This window comes from Typha latifolia, chromosome 3, assembly GCF_019914945.1.
Source record: "Typha latifolia isolate L0001 chromosome 3, TyphaL0001v2, whole genome shotgun sequence".
NCBI classification, from domain to species: Eukaryota; Viridiplantae; Streptophyta; class Magnoliopsida; order Poales; family Typhaceae; genus Typha; species Typha latifolia.
Window position 1 is genome coordinate 12411419 of NC_133088.1, and position 24202 is coordinate 12435620.

Genomic DNA, 24202 nt, shown 5'->3' on the forward strand with positions numbered 1-24202 from the left:
TATTAGCATGTTAAGATAAAGAACAACAAAAGGAGAGAGGATTGAGGAGGGAAACATGGAATTAACCACAAATGTCAAAGATGTGAAGAAAGAAAAGATGTAGGGCAGAAATATGTGTGGAATCCTTCTCAAGGACATTTCAATATTTTCATTGTGAGAATTGCATTGATATTAGGCTTTTTCCTAACCCTATGCGAGGAGATAGCTAGATAAGACCTACTTTCAAACTGAATCAGCTCCGAGTTGGAATTACTTAAATATAATTAAAGTATGACTCAGAATCACCAAGATGTGAACTTCTCTGTAAAATTTAATTTTCTAACCAACTTAGATTTATAGCTCCTAAATTTAAGGAATTCTAAATCAATTACGATATTTTAGAGGATACGTTAATTTTTAGCTAAAAATAAAGCCAAAATATATTAAAAGAAATATTGAAAATCTGTTTTACCTATGCTTTCTTGGAGATGGATTCATTAGGTGATTAATTTGCTTGCAGGTGCCTTTGACTGATGCAGAAATTGAAGAACTAATTGCAGAGTTTCTTGAAATTGAGAGCAAGGTATTATTTTTTTTTCATTCTTGCTGCTTTTTTTGTTCGATGGATTTGCACTTTTTTTATTCTCCTCATTCTAATTCTTAGGCAGCAGAAGCACAAGAATCACTTGAGAGAGAATCACTAGCCCAAGTTGAAAGTGAAGTAAGAGAGGAGCTATCTGAAAATCTTCAGGGGGACGCAGTATGTCTTCTTTATCCTTTCTAGGTTTCAGCCTATGTCTCTGTGCTTAATTGATCCTATTACTGATGCTTTCTTTCTTTTGTGTAATAGTTGGAAATGGCTGTGTCAACTGAAATGAAAACATTCAAAGAAGAATGGGAGGCTGTACTAGATGATTTAGAGACTCAAAGTGCTCTGTTATTGGTCAGTTGCTTCATCTTATTAGGTCCTAATGTCAGCATATACAAATTTACCTATTTAAAGTTTTAAGACCTACATTTTGCAGCTATGTTAGAGCTCAAGTTTAAGCCTGCAATCTTTAAGAAACTCTTCATCTCCACCTTCTCTTTTCCCTTGAGATTGTGAAGATGTATTTAATGAACAATAATTGTTTAAGTAAATAATTTTAACATATGTTGGTTAGCACATTTTTTTCTGTCCATGCAGTCCTTTAAGTAAATAATTTTAACATATGTTGTATTAGTTTTGGCCTTTTGGGAGCATGTTCTGTTCATGCAGTACTTACAATTTTATCTTGGTATATCATCAAATTCTAATGAGAATTTGTTCACATACTCTTCCCTGTATACACTTGCATAGTATATTTTGATGTCCCTTTCATTTTGTGCTGTTGCACAAATGGCTGAGCAGGGGAAAATATAACACAATCCCAACTGCAGAAAATGGTTGTTGTTCACATTGTTGCTGCAGTTTGTTGAAGTTCAAATCTTGCATATTACATTCTCCTTGATAATTAATTGATGGAAAATTCCTGCTCAATTTAGTCTAGCAGTCTAGGTTTAGAAGTAATTTGAGGTTTCATATCTTATTTTCTTAGGTGTCAACATGCGTACATTTTCTAATGACTAAGAGGTAATTTTTTTCCACATGGCATAGATTTTCTGATATACTCTCCTGATATTTTAATCAACTATCTCGATGGTGAGTGATCATTCTTTTACTGCAGAGGTGAGATATTCTGATTGGACTTCAGTGACTTACAAACTGCTCTTACACCCAACTTTTGATTTGTTTAATGAAGGAAGCATATTTGTTTTCTGGCCTTCAGTTACTACCTTACTATTCTTCTGAATTATGGTCAACCTAATTCAAAGTTCCAATTAAGGTGATAAATTACTTTGATGATGTATTCGGCAGTTTACTGCTCCCACATTCGGTCATGTTGTCTCCTCTATATATTTTCTCTCCTTTTATTGTCAACCTTATTTTCTTTACCTGCGATGCAATGATATCTACGACTTGCACTGATCTGTCTCCTTAATTATTTGAACACATCTTTTCTATATATTTAAACTCTCTTTGCCTTGTGTTTGTTTTCCTAGTGAGGAGGATAGACTTTTCTTTTCCCAGCTGGTACTTTGTTTGATATTTCTTGATATTTGCTGTTGCCCTCTTCCTTTAATAGCACATTTATCCTGTGTATCAACCTGTGCAGTGCTGTAGCTAACGTGTTAAGTATCCCACCTGGGCAGTATGTTCACAAGTTTTAATGGATTCCTTCTTTGTTACCGGGGATGACCCCAAAGCCAGTTAAAGAAATAACTATCAAAAACAAATTAATCCTTTATTTGTTCTAAGCACCCTCCTCTGAGACAGAAGAATAGGAAAAAAGAAATGGAATGCAATAATGGAGTGAATAATAAAACAATGGTCTTTATTTATTCTTTAACTCTGATGGGAAGAAAAAAGAGAAATTGAGATACCAATGAGACTGTTTTGTTACATTAATCACTTAATTGGAGTTTCCATTTCAAAACAATTTATGTGTATGATGAGCTCTATTAAATTATTATTTTTAAGCAGGAAGAGAAAAGAAGGGTGAAGAAACTTTTAAGTTATAGCAAGTTAACAACAGAGCTGTGTAGTTAACAGTTACAAGAAAAAAACCAGCTCCAAAAAAGAAAACCTACTTTTCAACTTGATAAGGTAAGAAGTGATCAATACAAACAGCTTCATTAGGCATATCCAGAAAAATCCAACTGAAGTATCCTTATAAAATCATAAACACAAGGACCGACAGGGAGAAAATTCATTTTTGTAGAGTTAGAAATAATGTTGCATAAGAATTATGTGTTCTGTCATAATCCTTATTTAGGAAGTAGGGACTCCCTCCCTCGGAGAGAAAAAATTATTACTATGATTTGAGAAGTTGGTGACCCTCAATTTAGCAATTGGATTTATTACGAGATGAAATCTTTAATGATTGCACTAGAAAATAGTATGTCATTGTTCCTTCCTTTCTTCTGTTCTTTGAGCCTAGCTGTTTGACCCAAATCTTTGTATTGAGAACTTCTGGAAATGTAAGTTCTTTGGTGTTTATCTGGTCTGAGCCTTGATTTCTAGGATACACCAGTAATGAAATGTTTACATGAAACATATATGTTCTCATCAGCATGCTAGTTCTGCTGTGGTGACTGTTCTCTTTACATCCATTACTATGGAGGGTGACAAACCTGGTAGAAGTGAAAAAGATCCAAGGATGGAAGTGCAATAAGTTAGGACTCTAGAACCGAAACATTTGGTAAGGGTGATGGACCGTATTTTTCCGGTTTCTCATTTTGCTAAGTAGGTAGTTGATTCATCATATATTTCATCAACAGGATTGTCTTTCTAAGGTTGGTAGTATTCATATATATTTTCTTCTTAATTGAATTCCTTTAGCCTTATTCCAACAGATTTATTTTTAATATTTTGTAACTTTGTTGTCTATTTATCCAAGAGACCTGTTCTAATGAGTTAGTTTTTATTGTTCTATCAATTGTGTAAGACAATATTTGCAAGGGAACAAGTTAATCACTCGAATCATAAATGAGAAATTATTAGGTGTTTCTATATGCTCCTTGTCTATTGTCTGAAAAAGATGATGCTTAAATCATATTAAATCCATGTTCTACTTTTAAGTACATAGCTATGGAATATATTATGTAACAAGAAGCATGTAGGATTATTATGTTGTTATGCATGTTGTTATTTAATTAGCTTACTAAGTTTACTTTTTTTGTTACATGTTCCTTTGCCACAGGAGCAACTTGATGGAGCTGGAATTGAACTTCCTAGCTTGTACAAATGGATTGAAGGCCAAGTTCCTAATGGATGTTGTACTGAAGCATGGAAGAAAAGGGCTCATTGGGTAGGCTTGCAAGTTACTGGTGAAGTTACTGAATCAGTTAGAGATGCAGAAGAATACCTCCATTCCTGCCGACCGGTAAGGAGGTATGATATCTCTTTTTTTTTCAAATATATTATCTAAAGAATTTTTAATATTCTTATATATATGGCTTCCAATTTTGTGTTTCTTTTCCCTATTAGAAAGCATGGTAGGCTGCTGGAAGAAGGTGCTAGTGGCTTTCTAGCTGGAAAGCTTTCCATCAAAGATACTGAAAACCTTATTGAAAATCCTGAGAAAACTTGGAGTTCATTCAATGAGCTTATTCAATCCAGTAACTGCGCCGAGAGCAATTCATTTGGAAGTAGTAGTTGGGCCTCTGTTTATCTGGCTAGTACTCCACAGCAAGCTGCAAACTTAGGTCTAAAATTTCCAGGAGTTGATGAGGTGCATTCCTCAATTACATATTCCATTTCGATTTTCGTTTTCTTTCTTTTTGCTTCCGGTTGACTGCTAACTCAAGCTAATGCCCATGTCTATGATTGTTATAAGTTTTCATGTTAAAGTTCCCTATGTGATGTTTTTATTTGTAATATCATGGATTAAAGTGTTGCCTGAGCCCTTGACATTGTGCGTGCCGGGAGGTATATCTTGTGCTCAAAACCTATTGGCATGAGAATCTTTATCCATACAAAGAAGAAGATAGGAGAGATAGAATTGGCAGAGGAAGCAGTAGAGGAAAGTATAGGAAGTGACAGAGGAATGAGAAGAAGCAGTAGGAAGGAGAGAGGGTTAGAGATTTGAAGAGGAGGTAGCGATGGAGGTAAAGAGGGTGATACCTAAGGCTTTAGTTGCACGAGGGAGGAAAAAGAAAGTAAGAAAGACCGGGAGGCGGAAATTTGATTAAATGGGTCTCCCTGTGGGTCGAGCAAGCTAAAACATGATCTAGCCCATACCATTCAACTTAAGTTAACTGGGTTTGATGTGGGTAGGATGATACTTTGGTCTACCCGACATGATCCGTGTCGTTTCCTACCTTCTTCATCTTCCTCCTAATGTGATGCAAAACCAAGCCACTACTAGCTCTGTGCGCTGCTCTCCTCTCTTTCTATTTTTAACCTCTCTCTCCTTTCCGCCACAGTTCCTCCACCACTCCCTCCTTGTTCCTCTACCTCTTTCAGCTTCTCTTTGCTGTCAGTTAAGCCTGCGGGTACCATGATTGTGCTTGCGGAGTCGGACCATGCTTCAAGGCATCTCATTTCCAACCAACTATTGACATGCCTAGTGCCGGTAGCTGCTAAATCCTTGGTAGTAAGTGCTTTTGTAATTTGATAATGTGAATCTCCTTGGCTAGCCCAAACATTGGTTTTGTGTTTGTCTAAAATAAATTATGTCTCTTGATTTCTTTCATGCATGTTTTGTGTTCCATATGATTATCATAGATTACTATATTCTAAATTTATGTCATGAGTTTCAGTTGATATGTCATATGGCAAATAGAACTTTCTATGGTGAGTACTTCTTTTTATATATTATTTTATAGTTGTTTTTGATAGAGTTTTAAGCTAAAGGAGAACTTCTTAGGGTGTGTACTTGGAAACATAATTTTCTTCAATAATTATTTCGATAGAGTTTTAAACTAAAAAGTACTTCCTAGGTATGTACTTGCATTTTTTTAAAAGTTGTTATTTTACACCGGAAAGATTCTTAATAGGTTTCTTTTATAGTGGGACTGGGATCTCTGATGTGCCCAGTGAGTGTAGGCACTATTTTCCAAATGGAGATTCACACTCTTTTTTCCTTCCTATCATAGCTGCATTATAGAGGAGAGGGCTAGTAAGAAAACTGGTATGGAAATTATTGATAGTGAGGAGGTCTTAATTGTTTGACTTTTAGGTTACACGATTGCAGAATGGAATATAGCATACTATTTTAATAGCCAAGTGAACAATACAAGAAATGCCTGTGTACAAATGCTTTACTGTATACAAATGCCTGTGTGGTCCTAAGCTGAGTGATTGTTTTGTTTTAGTTGATTTGAAAATTTTGTTTGAGTTCATAGTGATTCAATGGAGTGGATTTTGAAAGAGCAATATATATACATATATAAGCACAAATTGCTTTTGTGCAAGCATGTTACCACTGTATCTAGTGGGAGGATGACAGGGGAAGCAACAATTGAATTCCTTTCATGGAAGGTTTGCACTATATGTTCACAACAGATCCTTACATGGATGCACCATTTTTTAATACAGGTATACAACAGAAACAACATCCATGCCGTTAATCCTTAAAGGATAGCTATATCTTTCTTCTTATTCATCTATTGCTTAATCAATTTATGTCTATTGAGTTCCTTGAAATAGGATTGCAGTGTGAGTTGCAGACAAATCCTTGGTTTTGCCATTTTTTAGTGCAACAAAGACAACAGCCACCAGGCCATTAGTCCCAATTATTTGGGGATAGCAATATCTTTCTTCCCCTTTGTCTATATTAGAATCTTAGATGAAGCAATTTACTCTGGTTTGCATTTCCTATACTCAGTCTTAGACATATCTATTCTAAAAAATTTTGGTTCTGAGTTTTTCATAATTTGGACTTAATGCTGATCTAATTCAATCCATCAATTAAATTGATGTTATCAACAATACATCATAGAACTTGATATTGAGTATTTTCAGTTAATTTGTCTATAGCAAATGTTGTTGAAATTTTTCCTCAACTCTAGGGTTATAGGAAATTCACTTGTATCTCGTCTGGTTAAGCTCACACACATTAGGGATTTGCTCTGTCATACACTTGTACTTATCCTTCATCATGCCAATGAACTAGCTAAATATTTCTTTCTTTTGGATAACCTACCACATATTCCTTGGTTTCCCACAAGAGGCTCTGCTGTTCCTTCTTTACTACTGTTGCATAAATAAACTAGATTCTCTAGTTGACTACTGGTTTCTTATTACATAATATTTTTTTCTGATAATTCTAGGTTGAGGAGATTGGCGAAGTGGAGGGTGTTGATGCTGATTCTATTAAATTTATAGATGAAATTGAACTTTCTGCAGAGCAGAAGAGAAAGTACAGAAAGGTTCAGTTTGTACTTTTTATCATAATAAGTTATGCATGTTCTATTGTCATGTGCTATTTCTGTTTAATCTAGTTTTTAGACCTTTATTCATCCCTGAATATGCTCGTCCAAACATTCTCTATTTATGGCTAAACATTTCTCTTGTATACATATTTACGCAAAGATTCTTTAAAATGCTTCATGAGAAGTTGTAACGGGTATACGACATTGCCATTGTCATTCAATGTGTGATTGCTGGCTGCTTATGGTTTTCTTATCTCTGGTCTTGTCTAGTACAATTTATATGAATTGTTCAATTTACTTCTAGTGCTAGTTGCGTGCTTCTCCATGTCAAAGATAACTTCAAGGGGCATTTATTTAGGGGATATACAGATGGAATCAGACTAGTTATCTTGTGGGCTCCACATAATCTTATGTTTGGTATAAAAATAATAGACGGGATTAGGAGTTTGGATCGAATGCCATATATCCAAAAGAGGGTATATAGCATCCCACCTGCGAGAGGGATGATATATACCGAGCAAAGGGATAATTGTCTTATTACTATATTGCCCTTATATAAAAAAATAGTAAATTTAGATATTTAGATATATAAATAACAAACTAACTTATTAGATACTTCTTAGATACTTCCAAGCAAGTATGTTTGTGCCTTGCTGTGCTAATGAAGTGGCACAACCCTGTGTTGAGCTATGTCGATCTGTGCCAAACTAGCACGGCTTTGTGTTGACCTGTTATGCTTGACATGAATTGGGTGTTGCCGAAAGCTCATTAACCAATTAAGGGCTAGTGTCTCTTTGGGCCTTTGGCAGCCAATTTACTTAAAAAAAAGGGTTGAAGTGATAGAAGGAGAAAGAGAGGAGATTATAGAGGAATTCAAGATTTTTTCTTCAATCCCATCAAAAGGTTAAGTTTTCTGTCATTCTCATATATTTTCATTGTTTTATACTTTAAAAACTAGCTTATGGTGTACAAATAATAGATCTAGCTCATCTATCATTTCTAAGGATCTATCTACATAGATCTAGCATTTTGGTGCTCACTCTACGAAAAATACTCTTTAAAATGTGGAACTCAAAGTAAAATTTTGATTTATCCCAAATTATTTTTCTCAATTTTTAAAATAATAGAAATTAATATGTTTAATTCATTCAAATTGGGTCCAAACTGATATATGAACATCTTAGATTAACTTGATATGAGTTGATTGGAACTCAATTTTTACACTTTTTACCTAAAATCAGCATAATTTGACATTATTGTTCTTCCCCAAAAATTTTACAAACAAAATATGAAATTCATTTAACTATTGATCGTTGGTATTTTTTTTTTTGTTGATAAAACAGGCCTATGTACAAAATTATTTAAGGATAAAAGACTCTATTGTAGGATTTATTACATGTATTTGAACAAAAATATGTATTAAAAGGTTTTATAGGGATAAATGACCCTAAAAAGTATATTAGAGGCATGCTAATGCATGCTGAGCCTAGCATGCCTCATACTGACTAGGTATCGGCACGACAATTCTTACTTTTAAAATTCCTATAAATATGAGTCAATTTGAAGGAGATTATTACCTTTAATTTCTTATCAGATGTAGAAGGTTTCTCTTTGTGAAAGGATTGCGTTTGCTTGCTTATTTTATGATATATATTAGGAAATCATGTTACAATGGCCAAGTTTTGATTTATAAATTGAATTTGCTTGTTTATCTTATATCTTAGTAATACACCATGTAATACATAGTATATTATGTGAAAAGATTTGACTTTGATGAATTTTAGTTCTTTTAACGGAAGAATTGGATGTCTCCTAATATAAACTATCATACGCAACAACAATATGTAATTCCTTAATTAAGAAAATGCAACTACACAAGGTCACTAATCTATATATATATATATATATATATTGCTCTAAATCTTTGGATATCCCTTGGCAATTTTGTCCCTTTGTTTAGATTGTAAATCCCTTCTTGTACATGTTCCCGCTCTTTTCCCATATTTTTTGGGAATTTAATCAAGCAGCCGACTAGCTTGCCTCTTTTGCATTGACCTCTTTTTCTAATTATGTGTTGGATTGATTGGTGCCCTAAGATCTTCTCCCATTTTGTATGTGGACACCTCGGCTTGTGTTTTGTTCGGATGTAAGGGATTATAATTTTCTGTGGGGGCAATTCCTATATATAAATATACATATGTGTGTGTATGTTTGTATGTAGATGAATATATATATATGAGCTACATATTGAAAGCATAACATATCCTTATTTTTCAAGGTTTGCCATATCGGTGTATCTGTATCTCATATTTGTATTCATACCCATGCTTCGTAGATCTTGGTTATCTGATCTTCATGATTTAAAGCATGGCTAGATGTGTTGGTGCTGTATCTGTACTCTCATGTCTGATTGTACATGCCAGAACTTAGGTCCATGCCATCCTGTGCAAGTGTGCTGTGCCATCGACATCAAATCAAAGTGTGAAGAGGCTTGGGCGGGCTTGGGCTATGAGATAATTTTATTAAAAGGAGCCATATCAGTAATAATAGCCTATTTAGTCCAGTTATCTCCTTCCCGGCATTACTTTTGCATTAGGTCTGCTATATATTCATGGGGATTTCTGTTGGTAGAGTGATCTGGTGTGACTAGATTCCTAAAAAGTGAAGGGGCTGCAATTTACTTAGCTTTGGCTACTACCAAATGAAAATTTGAGGAACATGCAAAACAAAGCTTTGATAGCAAATCTGTCTCTATAGGATCTCTTGGCTATTACAACCCTTTCAGATGCTTTACCAATGGCTTTTGTGGTGGTATGGGCCCTTGATCTAGTAAGCTTCATAAGAGACCTACCTCGTTTTGTTAGATGGCTTTCTTTAAGATTCATTTGCATGTCAGGAGATGATTTGGTTACACAGAGTTCGATCAATCATGAATTCATGATATATTGATATCCTAATTAGTTCAATATCTTTTGGTAAAGATGTCTGTAGGATGCTTACATGCCCAAAAATTTGGAGACATATATTACATGTGATCTGGTGCAACTAGATTTTAAGTAGTGTAGCTGCAGTTTAGTTACTTGTCATCTTTGGTGACTACCTAATAGTCACATTGGGTATGTGCAGAGCAACATTTTGATGGCGAATCTGTCTCTCTAGGATGTCTTGGCTATTGCAGCCCTTGCAGATGCTTTACTGATATGAACCCTATATCTAGCTAGTTTTCTAAGAGATCTACATAGCTTGTTAGATGGATTCCTTTGAGATCCTTTTTGCATGTTTGGAAGTCCATGCCTCTTTGGCGTGATTATGGTAAGTGGATAATGTCTTCATTTTGGCAGGTACGGGAAGAGGATGATGCACATTTTACAAAGAAACTGCAACATCATCTGAAGCAGAGGAGGAAAAAATATAGAAAGTATCAGGTAAATATTTTTCCTATGATCATGGCAAGACTGTTATGCTGCTGATTTCTTGTCCTTTATGAAATAATCCCTTTTGCTTTGTTATTAGTTTGATCTATATGGCTGATGTGTGTTTTCTTGTCTCAAACTTGATTTTTATTTTTATTTTACAGGAACCAATAGAGAACTTGGGTTATAACACCGTGTCAAATCATTGTTCACAATCATCTTTTCAGAATCCTACCTCATTGGAAGATTGTGTATCTGATATTGGTAACGGTTATAATTTAGGTCAAGAATCAAATCCCTGTATGATCTTGAGTGAAAATAAACATGAATGTAATGCTGCTAGCATTACCCGTAAGCGCTCGCGCGAAGAAGAAGATGCAGAAGGGGTCAATAAAAGGTGTAGGGCTGTTATCATAGACATCGACGATGATGTGCGAGGAGAGGATGAGAGGACAACTTCAGATGACCATAAAAATTGTCAAAATTCACCGTCACAAGTTAAGAAGGTGGTTGATGTGATAGATGTTGATGTGCTTCCTTCACCAAGTCCTCGTTGCAGTATGAAAGATCTTCGTAAAGCTTTTAATTGTACTGCTTGCTTGGAAGTCTTGAAAGCCTCTGATGTGCACCAACATCCTCTGCTAGAAGTCATTATCTGTGGATCTTGTAAATTTCTTCTGATTGAGAAGATTCGCCTTGGGGTACAAAACACACTTCTTTCTTTATATGATATAATTAAACCTGCAGGTTCCAATTTGGAATTTTTTCCTCTATTTTGAAAATTGTTCATCTTTCCTCATGTAGGATAGTTATGCACTTATTTGAATTATCCTGTGGGGAAGACATTCTTTCTTGGTTGGCTTGCTGATTAACTGAAAAATCTGTGAACTTGCCAAATTATTCAGAACTTCATAGTTGTTTTGCTGTTATTGATGTTATTTTTCACGTTGCAGGGTCCTGGTTCAGGTGGTTATTGCAGGTGGTGTGGAAAGGGTATTGATCTCATTAGTTGTAACGTGTGTAAGATGCTATTCTGCAGTATGTGTATTGCGAGGAATTTTGGTGAAGAATGCTTATCGGAAGTTAAATCCTCTGGTTGGCATTGTTGTTGCTGCTCACCCACTCTATTGCGTCAGTTCACATCAGAATGTAAAAGAGCCATTGGCGGTTTGGTGGTTTCTAGTTCTGAAAGTGATTCAGAGCTTTCAAATGCTGAAATGGATTTCACAATTGGGTATTTTTAATTTCTTACTTTTTTTCTCTGATATATTTGAACCCCAGATAAATATGATCCTCTCATGTCCATATATTTGTTTCATAATTTCTATAACTATCATGCTAAATATGTGAAAAATGCTGCAGTATGTGGATAGCCAAAACACTATACAGTGTGTATTATGGTATGCTGGCATATACTCTATGCATGTGCATTCTAAGTTCTAACAATAAAAATATCGTAATAGTAACAATATTATTAAAAGAATACAATTAAATATTTTATTTTTGATTAACTAAATAGGTAAAATAGTTGAAGAATGAGTGTTGAGTCATCTCAAATGTGAAACCTATCCTAGGATAGAATGATCATTTATAATTTACTATTATCCAAGTAATAAAACAAGTTAATGCAAGGCCTTTGTTGATCTAAGTTACTTGTAGGACCAATTTTCCAAACAGCATGGTGGCAAACATAGCAGGCAAGAGTATTCATGGCGCATACTGGATGGCGGGCATCATGTCCGGTGCTATGAACCCAATCCATTCATTGAATGGTCTTACCTTTTTATATTTTCTTATTGGGCTAGATTACATTTACAATGAAAAATCAAGTGTCCAGAGAGAGTAGAGGAAGAAGATAATCGGAAGATATGAAATCAGGTCTAGAAAGAAGGAAAAGGATTAACGTGGAACAATAGAGAATTAATGAAGACAAAGTAGAAAAAAAGAACATAGAAGGAAATTGTTGAAAACAGGCATACTATTGCTATACTTTGCCAAGTATGGGTGAATACTGATTCACACAAAGGATTATTAGTTGACTATTAAGCATTTTTATAGTGACTTGAGATTTGTGAGAATCTTAAATATGCAGGATTAGACTAACTATCTATGAAGAGGAAGCCCTGACTATTTTGATATTAGATGCTATTATACATGTATTAAATATTAATCGAATTCTGCCCTGCATCTGCCATGAAACCCAAACCATCACAGTAGGTTGCCAATCCCAAAGCATGGCAGTATAGCTTAATTCTGCCATGGAGGTTGCCATAGTGGCTGCCTTTTGAAAGGTAATGAATTATCAAAACTTGAAATAGGGTGTCCTTGTTATGTACTCATTATGTGGTTTATGCGCGGCGGTTAAGGGACCATATCTGCATATGCAGCTGCACCCACTGCTTTTTAGGACATTTATCTTGCTACATGCTTCATTAGGTCTTGCTTTAGAGAATGCTAAATTGACTTCTATATTTCCTTTATATGTGTACAACTTTAATACATTCTTGTAATTGACTTTTATATTTCCTTTGTATGTGTACAACCTTAATACGTTTGTGTAATGTATTTCAATATTATGGTGTTAATTTAACAAAGAATTAATTTAAATGGATCTGCATGAAGCAGAATAGATGCATATAGCAATGGCTCGTTGTACATCCATGTTAGAAAATTAGTTATCTATGGTATTTACCCTTGCCTTTTCAATCGTCCGCATCTTAATTTTTTCTTTAGTATTAGAAAATATTTTCTGACATTATTAGTGCTGCTTAGTTCCCTGCATTAACAATGTGTTGATTCAGAAATGGAAAAAATATTGTTCCTCAAAGCATTTTAAACATGTCTAATATGTCGCCAATTTTGTGCTACGTTACTAGCGATAGGGAAATCAGAGATTTTGAGAGCTAAATTTGTCACAGATGAGCTTGATTGAGCCTATAGGTGTGGTCAAGGTTGGTTTACAATGAATTTCAAGCCTGGTATCCATGATCAAGCTTGTCTCGTTGAAATATAATCAATTCATGCTGTAACCATGCTTAATTATGAGCTGAACTAAGCTGAGCTCGAGCCTGTGTTGAGCAGCTTGATACTTCTGCACAAATCATACTTGAGTTGCATTTAAAGCATTAAAGCCCAGTTAAGCTGAGACAAGGGCCACTTCCTCGTGTGAGCGCAAACATCCCAAATTATTTCATCACAATTTAGGAAAGCAACATTTTGCTATGAAATATTAATTTTTCATACCTTATGCTGTATAGTGCGCAGAATATACTTTTGAGGCTGTCTCGAAGTTAAACAGGTTGAGATAGGGTTCAAGCTCAGCTCATTAGTATCAAGTCTACTTGACAGATTAAAATTGAGAACTGCAAGCCCCTAATTAGCTTGAATTTCACTGGGTGACAATAGCTGAGCATTTTTATGCAGCAAAAGTAGTTTTACTTGCATATAGTTCAGCAGTTACTTGGCTCAAATATGTACAACCTAATACAAACAATCTGCTGTCTACTCAGGCAGTGATAGAGCAACTGACAATACAATTTGACTGACTAATAGCTAGATTTTTCCTTCCAGAAGCAAAAGAAGACGAAAAAAGAGGATAAGAAGAATACTTGACGATACAGAACTTGGAGAGGAAACCAAGAATAAAATTGCAATAGAGAAGGTTCTGTTCATTCTCTTGATGATTGTGGTGGAAGAGCTTCTTAGTGTATTTTCTGAATTATCATGTAAAATATCTGTCTTTGTAGGCTAGGCAAGAACATCTAAAGTCGATGCAAGTGGAATCTGTGAGCACACTACTCTGTAAGAGTTTGGGAAGTGTAATCGGGACAGCAGAAGATGGTGTCTTTGGGGATGCTACAGAAGGTTATATAGTGAATATAGCCAGGGAAAAAGATGAGGAACCAGTGAGGATTCCAACAAGTATTTCTCCAAAGTTGAAGCCCCATCAGGTTTTCATTTCCCCTCCCCATGTCTTATTTTTCTTTTCTTTCTATTCTACAGCCAATTGAAAATCGTTATTTTCATCTACTTCCTTTATGGTTTCTGTACATTACTATTGCATAATATCAGAAGTTTGCTATGTGTGCAATAGTTTTTTTTTTTTTCCATTTTCTTGTTTTTTGCATCAGAGATGAGATAATGAAAATTGAGGCAAAATATTAACCCAAATTGAATAACTTTGACATATTAATATCATAATTTTTGAAAATTGGGGTAAAATTTGAGGGAAATCATGTTTTCCCTTTTCTTTCTATGTTTTAAAGAGTATTTTACATAGATCTAGCTATATTTGCTACATCTAGGATGATAAATTTCTGATTTGGTTTCTAAAGCAAAAAAATAGGAAGAAAAATAAGAGAAAACCATATACTTTGATGGGTTTTGAACCTTCTCTCCTAGGTCTCTTTCTCCTTTTATGCCTTTTGGCCTGGGAAATAAGTCTACAAGCAAAGAGACCTCAAACAGGGTTCTCTGAATATTTTAAAAAGGTATCAGATGACACACATTGGCAGGGGACATAATGTCTCACGACAGGACCCCACTGGCACGGCATGAGCCTGTCCTTGCTGTGCTTTGTGGGAGCTCATGAAAGATTGTTCCAAGAAGGTGAGCCAACCATCCCCCAAGTAGGAGAATGCACCTTACTGTTCCATGGTGATAGGCGACCAGTGCATCCCTGTGCCTGGGAAGCAGATCTATTGGAGCTTCATGATAATAAAATGCATTCATATTTGACATATTTCCTGTCTTTATCGTTGAATTCCCAGTCCATTTCAATTGTAATGCATGGACGTTTCTCCATTTTTTTTGAAGTAGCATATCTCACTCTATGTTTGGACTTGCTTTTCATTGAGATTGTGAATCGAATTACTGAAATGTTTTTTACGATATAATTTCAGGTTGCGGGTATAAGGTTTATGTGGGAAAATGTCATTCAATCTGTCAAAAAGGTGAAATCTGGGGATAAAGGTCTTGGATGCATTTTAGCTCATACTATGGGCCTTGGTAAAACATTTCAGGTTTGCCTCTGAGAATGTCAGTTGTATACTTGCATTGCTTTATCCTACTTTTGGTTCCACCTTTAGTTGTATTTTGTGTAGCAATCTATGTGTATGTTGATTAACCATTTCTATGATGTTGGACAGATGGCTGTCCATTGGACACTTAATTCGGGACATTTGATTTTGGCTTCACAACATTTGATATATTATTCTTGCTTAATATGCAAACTAAAATTTCAGTAGTGGGTCTAGGCTGGCGTGGTTGATGCCTCATTGTGCTGGTAAATAAAATTTATGTGCTATGTGTGCTTCTTTTTGTGGTGATTATTCCATCTTATTAAATATTTCAAGTCTTCAAATCTTTATTAATAGAGCATCTATATAACAACTTTAAGTATATGAATGTCCTTTCAACATTCAACTGAATAATTGCATAGTTTCTTAGAGTCTATTCTTGCTTAATAATGCGTGCTTCTTTTGGGTTTTGTGTATCTTTTATTTGGTTTTGGATATATAAGTTTAATGGATTTCATAGCTTTTCTCACCCAGTTGAAGAACTTTGGACTTTGGAGTCCATCACCCTGACCATCAGTGAACTAGAAAACAGAAAACTTCTTCAAGTGGGAAATTCGAGGGATGGATTCTATCAGCCTTATCCTACCTTCTAGGAAGTGATGCTTTGCCTAGGGATAGGGCATAGGATTACTTAAGCATGCTTTCACTTTTCTCGCATCTTCTAGTTTCTTAGTTTCCTCCTCTCATACAACTACTTAAGTTAGTACTTAGTAGGATATTCATAGTTTCATACTGTAGGACCTAAAAGGCTAAAACAAAGTGGACTGAAGATCAAGACAAAGGGATTGAAAATTCTAAGCATGATAGTGTGTCACTTCCATTGACTCATTAGTTGTATATATTGGTGTATTAACTATTGACTACAGATTCTTCCATCTTGTGCTTAAGCGGTTTTCGCTGGACATGTCTAAGCCTAAGCCATCTTAATTTATTATCGTGGAATTTGTCCTCTTTAGATGCTCCTCCTAACTGTCTTAATAAATATGTTTGCTTCTTTAATGCATAACTTTAAAGTTTAAACTGCAAATAATAAGTAGATCAATTTTTCTGCTCACTGACTTTTGGAGCACATTGTATCATTCACCTTCCTAACCCCACAATCACTACGAGTCCAAATCCAAAGACGGAACTAGATTTTGACTCACAGAGAAAGTTAGGGTTATTGTGGATCTCCAAAATTAAAAAGTAATTTGAGATTAAACGGTTAGATGGTCTAGTACTTTTGAGATTGAGATAGTGAAACATCCAAATATAGGTGTAAACCGCGTGAGTAAATCCTCCCACGCGGTGCATCACATGACCTGTCAGTAATAAGTATTCACAAGGCACGTAGCAATGTAGGTTCATACCATAAATAAACTCAACCATAAGAGTCCGGATACAAGTTCCATAGGCCACAACAAGCTTTCAAGATACATAACCAAAATACAGGCTGGGGGTCCAACCACAACCCACCAAGGTTTGATTGGTGGGCTACAGTCTACAGCCTACCCAAACATTTAGGTTAGTGGGCTGCGGTCTGACCGCAATCCACTAAAGGCTTGGGTTGGTGGCCTGCGGCCTGCAGCCCACCTCGAATTCGGGTTGGTGGGCTACGGCCCGCAGCCCACCAAAAGTTGGGTTGGTGGGCTGCGGCCTGCAGCCCACCAACACTTATCTCCCCCCATCTCCTTCGAGGGAGGGAGATAGAGGGGACGAGAAGTGGGGGCCTGGCGCTGTTGGTGGCCCACGCCGCTGGCAGCCCGCCCCCGAGGTCGGCGGCTCGCGACCCTCGCAGGGGGGAAAGGCTGGTTGGAGGGAAGGGAAGAAGGAGGAGGGCTCGGCTCAGCTCGACAGCGGCGGGCATAACCCACGCCGCGGAGGAGTCATCACCCGTCCTCCCCGCCTACAGGGGAGCGGGAGTAGCTCGCCCCGCGACCGGGGTGGTCGACTGGGCAGCGAGGTGCGCTCCATGGTTGGCGGCCATGGAGGTCCCTTCTCCCAACACTAAGGCCCGAAGCTCGACTAGAGAGCCCCTTCCACCGGAGCTCTCGGACCGGCGGCTAGACGCGGGGTCATCGGTCGCCAATAATTTTGGCGACGATGAGGGGGGAAAGGTAAATTATCGAAATTAACGGCGAGGTAGAGGCTTACCGAGAGAGGAGGGGGGGTCGTGCGATTAGCTTCGTCGGCTCCGGCGTCGGCAATCCGAGAGAAGGTGAGGGAGGGAGAGATAGTGCGGTGGGGGGAGGAAATAGGGGAAGGCTGTGAGGGTGGCGTGCACGGCAAGAGAAGAAGAAAAAAAAATGGAGAAGGAGAGGATGGGGTGGCAGGGTGCTAGGGCGCACGCACACGCTCGACGCGTGCGTGGGTCCCTCCTCTATTTTTTTATTTTTTATTTTTTATTTTAATTTTGGAGTGTTACAAATAGAATCGGGATGGAGAATGAATCTATTGAGATAGATCATGAAAAGAGGAGGTCGAAGAGGCGTAGTGGTGATCGACCTAGAGTTATGGTATGGTGGTGGAGATGACAATGGTGGAAGTTGAGGTAGTTGGTAAGAAAGGGATAGAGAAGAAGTAGGGTTATTCCTTAAGGTCAAGGGGGTGCGGCCAGACAAAGAGAATGCAACAATAAAGATCCTAGATGATGGCTAGAGTTTCAAAGCTTGGAAGTAGTCGAACAAGGAGGAAGGAGATGATCTTGCAAATTAACTTCAATAATTCAAGATGATCATATGCATACAACATCTATTTTAGGTGGCTCTCTGACTCAACTAGACTTGGCAATAGGATTGAACAGGCTCAAGTCCTATTATCCAACATAAGTAAAAACAATAAAATAAAACACTTAGACCTAGGAACCTCGCCGTCGGATGTTCGAATGCCTAATTAATTTCTTGCTCTTGTGTAAATGCGTTCGAACGGCCTTGAGGGCATTCAAACGCCCCATCCCGAGACTTGCTCTTTGACTGAGTGGAACTCTTATTTCTTCTACAAACCAACTATTAGCTTATTTAGCCCACTCTTCCCATTTTCGTGGTTGAGTACTTGAGTTTTTATCTTTTTAATGTTGACTCGTTCATATTTTGGTTTTATGCCCGTCTTAGGCGTATAGTAAAAAGTCAAATAATAGTAGCACTATGTATGGATGAGAATAATTGGTGAGGAAAGAAGAGAAAAGAAAATAAAATAAAATGATTCTCTCCTGTTTTAATGCATGAGAGAAAGGAGTCTCTCCCTTCTCTCTTAAACTTTGTAGAGGAAAAAGAAAAATAATTGATCTTAAAAAGGATATTTTTGTTCCTTTTCATTGTTGTACACTGCACCCATGGATGGCTGTGCCGATGGCATACTAGCATGTGGCATGAGGGTTGCTGCATGGCACCCCTCCAAGTAGCTTCGCTGCTCTCACCCGCTCGCCTCCTTTGCTCGCTCGCTGCTCTCGCCCTGCTTGCTGCTTTTGCTGCTATCGCTCGTTCGACACTCTTCACGTCAGGTGCCCTAACCTGAGGAGGAAGAAGAGGTGAGAGTGAAATATGGGATTGAATCGGCTCGGGTTGTAATAAAAACTTAAGTTGCGGCACATCGGGTGCAAGGTCAGCATGCAGCGGCGAGCGGTGAGTGCAAGGTCGGCACGCAGTGGCGAGTGGTGAGTGCAAGGTCAGCGGTGGCGAGCCCATTCTCCCTTATCTTTTTCTCTCCATCTATTGCGGCATAGTATGGCTCGACCATCGTTGCTGCTCCTAAAACTATTCCCAACATTCCATATATATAATATTAGGGGAAATTCCCTTGGAAACTGTAAAACCTGTCATTATTTCAGTAAGTTTACTATTTATTTTTATTCTCACATCTTGACTTGTCATCTCTAAATGGTTGCAGGTTATTGCATTTCTATATACTGCTATGAGAAGTACTGATTTAGGACTGCGAGCAGCACTTGTAGTGACACCTGTTAATGTTCTTCATAACTGGAAGCAAGAGTTTGTAAAGTGGCAACCTAGGGAACTAAAGCCTCTTCGTGTATTTATGTTGGAAGATGTCAACAGGTAGTACTTGCCTCATGACACAATCTCTTTTATGATGTGAATGTCAGTACTGAGTAGGGGTTAAGCATAAAATCATCAACACAATTTTCTCATTTTCTGTATTCATGTGCATCCATATTAAGGTGTTTCCTGATGCCCTTTTTTTTCTCTCCTTTTGTTTTTGATAATGCGTATCCAATAGAACTATTTTATACAATCAGCTGACAAAGAAAACACTTGTAAATTTTGTCTACTCTTTTGGAGAGCTCTCTTGGAATTGATTTATAATCAACCCCATACTTTGGGATTGTGGTGATAATAATAGTGATCGGCTGGAGGGAGTTGAGATGAGGCACAATTTCCTACAATCTTCTTTGCATGGAAGCCCATGGTTTTTGAAAATAAATGAGCAAAGTAGGACATATAAGTGTGTAGCAAAAATATGAGTTCTTGACATATTCCATGAACAGTCCTTGGCCAGATAACTTTTGATGCTTTATGTTTTTGTTTCTCCCCTTCAATTGAGGGGTTAAAAGAAGCCAAAATTTTAGATTGATGAAACATAAGAGATGTGGTCTAAAGCAAAGATCTAAGTGCTGGCTGATAACACATCTCATGCTGGCAAGGCGCTGCCATGACAAGTTGCTTTGAGAGAGAGAGAGAGAGAGAGAGAGAGAGAGAATTAAGTGCTGGCTGATACTCTGTGCATTGGGCAGCACATCTTGTGCCGGCTGCTACTGTGCTTGTTGGGTGGCACATCTCATGTCGGCAAGCCACCAGCATGCGATGTTGCCTTCAATACTAATAAGAAGAAGAAGAGGAGAGAGAGAGAGAGAGAGAGAGAGAGAGATGCTAACGTATGTGAGTCGAAAGAAACGGTGGAAACACCTCACTCTACTGCAGTGTTGCCGCTCTCATCACCTTCCTCTTCTGATCTGTCCAGCTTTATCCACCTCCTCCCTCTCCCTTTGCTGTTACTTCTGAATGACTATTCTGTGGGGCGGAACAAAGTATGTTGCCCATGCCCGACATGCTCATTTCGACAAACCATTGACACCTAGTGTCGATGGGTCTCAAACTATTTGTCCAAAGGAATGCAAATGACATACAGGACATTAGCATGGTATTTTAAGGATGTTCAGATATGAAAAATCTTGTTGGAGTTGCAACAAAGATATATTATGTATATGGTATGTCTCGAAGTGTTCGAAAATTCTATGTATTGCAAAAGAAGTTCTATCCCAATATGCTAGTAGGCATGAACTGTGAAAGTTTTGTGTTGTGATGTTGACCAAGGATGTGCATTCTGTTGAAATAGGAAGTGACTCATTGAGGAAAAGATGTGACAAGCGGCATGCTTGCCGATCCGACACAGGGCAGTGTGTTAGCAGCATGCTGGCAAAGTGTCAATTGATGAAGAGGTGCAGAAATCTAGAGGAACAAATGAGGGAAGGATGCGGTGTGCGTTTGCAAGGAGGTGCACAGCTACTGGCATGACAGTAAAGGGAGAGGGAGTGGGATGAGGAAAACACAACCTGAAGGAAGATTGACGGAAAGGAGAAAGGATATAGGGGGTCTAAAGAAATTGGATCCGGTTATATCCAGCTTAACAATTTTACTCATCTTGGCCCAGTGTGATTATTTGATAACCTAAGTTATTTGGTCAAATTTGGATTGAATAAAACCTATTCTCCAAGCCGAGCCGAACTGATCCACAAAATTTCAATTCTATATACAGTTAGAGCGCGATAGTGTAATGGATCTTCTTTTCACTCAATTATGGCACTATGACAAGCATCGAAATAGCTAAAGATGGATGGTGGAATTTGAGGGGACACCAGAGGTGAGTACTTTAATTGTTCAGTATGAATTGACGTGTCTTCTTGTGAGTTCCTTGTCCGCGTGAGATGCACAAACTGTCCATAGATGTGCCGAGCGACACGGATGGTGTCATATGACATTTAAAGCGCCAACGGAGCTCAACTAGCTCGGCACGAAATGGCTTGGTTGTTGGTGCTCTAATGAGCTTCTAATATGCTATACAAATGCATTTTATACCTGTAAGTTATTCTTGCATGGTCAGGCCAAATGTTTTAAACTGCACTATTTGTTTTCTGCTAATATTCGATGCTTTATTTATATAATAATTTCTTCTTTTAGGTTATCAATGAGCATGTTAACATTGAACATGGTGGATTATTTATATGCTCCTTCCCTGCTAGTTTTCTTTAGTTTTCCTTTTTGATGTTTTTTGTTTAACTGAGTATATGCAGTCAGTCAATAAATTTTTACATCGTATATCCTCTTAAGGCAGACTTTGTGCGGTTGTGACCTCCAATTACTTCGTTATTTTGTACTCTTTTTTCCCTCAGGGAGAGAAGACCATATTTGCTGTCAAAATGGAGAGTTAAGGGTGGAGTACTTCTAATAGGCTATGCGGCTTTCCGGAACTTGTCGCTTGGAAGGCATATTAAGGATAGGAATGCTGCAACTGAGATTTGCCAGGCTCTACAGGTGAATGCCACATTTTCTCTACTGTTGTTATCCTGTATTGATTCTCATATCACTATGTTGTTGCTTCTAAATTTATCCCCTCCCCTCCTCATGTTATCACAGTTCCAGCTAATATTTTCTATTTGATTGACTCCAAATTTAGTTCTTCATGATAAATCTACATTAGTCAGGTTTTATCAAATTCAGGCTTTCAGTTTGTTAATGTTTTCATATAGATTGATCTTGAGATATTGTTTGAGGATCATTATTCCACATCTACTCAATTCATGATGTAGGCAGACTCAGGAAAAATGGGGCTATCTGAAAACCGATTATGATAATGATTGCTGACAGGTAGCAAAGAATCAGTAAGAGCCTGTTTGGTTTGAGTTCAGGGAGGGTCCCTGAATTGGTTCAGGGACTCCTAATCTGGTTCAGCAACCAAACATCTTTTTATCTTTTCTATACCTAACCAAATTCACTCTCCAAAATATCAAAACTAAAAAATAAGACTAATTAATCAAGTTTGGGGTTTAGTCTCAAACCAAACATGCCCTAATTGATTGCAAATTTGCAGAAGAGGGAATAAAATCATGAGAATGTTGTGACCTATTTTTGACAGCATCTAATTGAGTTATATGTCAGATAGGTCCATTTCTTGCATAATTGTAACTTATATCTGTGAACTGATTTATCCATTTGTTAAAAGAAACTCTGTGGATTTGCCGAATTGCTTAGACTTTCACACAAACAAGTTAGGCAATAGATTCTAATGAAAGAGAAATCCCTTTTACTTCTACTTTCCTCTGTGAGGAATTTATTAATTTACTGCAATATTTCCATCTTTCATACATAACTGTTGCTATTCTTTTCAGATCATGCTTTCTGATATAGCTCTTAGGGAAATGTTCATTTGTGAAATATTATGTTTTATCTTTTTTTTTTATTCTTTTGTCAGTGTGGACCTGATATACTTGTCTGTGATGAGGCGCACATGATTAAGAACACTAGGGCTGATATAACTCAAGCTTTGAAGCAAGTAAAAACACAAAGAAGGATTGCATTAACAGGATCTCCTTTGCAGAACAATCTGATGGAATATTATTGTGTGAGTTGCTTCTCTTACTTGTTTTAGACAAATAACAAGGGATGCTTTCCTTTTTCACGTATAGTGATGATTATGATATGTGGTTTTTCCTGAGTTGCAGATGGTTGATTTTGTGAGGGAGGGATATCTTGGAAGCAGTCATGAATTTAGGAACCGGTAAAAGACCAGTCTTTATCTTTTGATGTTTTATTATAGTTGGATATTTATCAGATGTTTCTGAATGTTGATGTCTTATTGCATTTTGTATACAGGTTCCAAAACCCCATAGAAAATGGGCAGCACACAAATTCTACTAAAGATGATGTGAAGATCATGAACCAAAGATCACACATCTTATATGAGCAATTGAAGGGATTCGTCCAGCGAATGGACATGAATGTGGTAAAGAGAGATCTACCGCCAAAAACTGTTTTTGTTGTCACTGTGAAGCTGTCTCCACTGCAGAGGAAATTATACAGAAGATTCTTAGATGTCCGTGGGTTTACAAGTGATAAAGTTTCTTCTGATAAACCTATTAGGCGCAGTTGCTTCTTTGCTGGTTATCAAACATTGGCACAGGTATGATGTAGCTAACAAAATTAAATACTCATAAGGGCCTCTTTTTCCTGGTAGTCATGCTTGAAACTTGCAGCATGTAAGAGTCTTCCTAAAGAGGTGAGAGAAGTTACTTTTAGGGACAAATTGCAGAATATCCGGAAGCCTGTAGACCTCAAACTTTCTTGATACTTATCTTTCCTTTTTTCCATGAGAATTTCTTCCTATCAGGAGTTCTCTAAGAATGCATTTGTCATTCAAAAGGCATTCTTTTAGAGTTGATCAATTACCTGATTGACCACTATTGCAATAAGCTAAAGCGAAATATATGCTTTACTGTGCAGATATGGAACCATCCTGGGCTCTTGCAGATGGCTAAAGAGCATAGAAATTACTTACGGCGAGAATTTGCTGTTGAAAACTTTCTTGTAGACGAAAGCTCCAGTGATGATAATATGGACAATGACTTGCTTAATGGAGGTATTTTAGTGCTTTTAACATGCTTCAAGATCTTCTCCATTGTGAAATGCGACATTGAAGTTTGCTTCTTTCTGTTTTTTAACATGTACATGTTATCACGTCTTCAAACAGTCTTTAAACAGGACCTTCTCAAGATAAATGGGTGTGGTT

General features: G+C 37.2%; 1 protein-coding gene across 6 annotated transcripts in view; it reads left to right on the forward strand.

Annotated features, from left to right (window-relative positions):
• The window catches only part of LOC140783927 (protein CHROMATIN REMODELING 20), a 39383-nt gene that overhangs the window by 10315 nt on the left and 4866 nt on the right, over positions 1 to 24202 (forward strand). For 5 of the 6 annotated variants that reach the window (XR_012108203.1, XM_073131065.1, XM_073131068.1 and 2 more), the window contains exons 3-20: positions 500 to 562; positions 644 to 739; positions 830 to 922; positions 3762 to 3952; positions 4049 to 4292; positions 6835 to 6933; positions 10278 to 10361; positions 10514 to 11050; positions 11303 to 11583; positions 13920 to 14010; positions 14096 to 14299; positions 15251 to 15370; positions 19292 to 19458; positions 21810 to 21951; positions 22889 to 23038; positions 23139 to 23194; positions 23290 to 23596; positions 23917 to 24052. Coding sequence is in view for 5 of the 6 variants with exons in the window: in XM_073131065.1 (XP_072987166.1) it covers positions 500 to 562; positions 644 to 739; positions 830 to 922; positions 3762 to 3952; positions 4049 to 4292; positions 6835 to 6933; positions 10278 to 10361; positions 10514 to 11050; positions 11303 to 11583; positions 13920 to 14010; positions 14096 to 14299; positions 15251 to 15370; positions 19292 to 19458; positions 21810 to 21951; positions 22889 to 23038; positions 23139 to 23194; positions 23290 to 23596; positions 23917 to 24052 (3061 nt within the window). In the remaining variant the exon portion in view is untranslated. The remainder of the gene's footprint in view (positions 1 to 499; positions 563 to 643; positions 740 to 829; positions 923 to 3761; positions 3953 to 4048; positions 4293 to 6834; positions 6934 to 10277; positions 10362 to 10513; positions 11051 to 11302; positions 11584 to 13919; positions 14011 to 14095; positions 14300 to 15250; positions 15371 to 19291; positions 19459 to 21809; positions 21952 to 22888; positions 23039 to 23138; positions 23195 to 23289; positions 23597 to 23916; positions 24053 to 24202) is intronic. The other variant, XM_073131069.1, reaches the window with a different exon arrangement.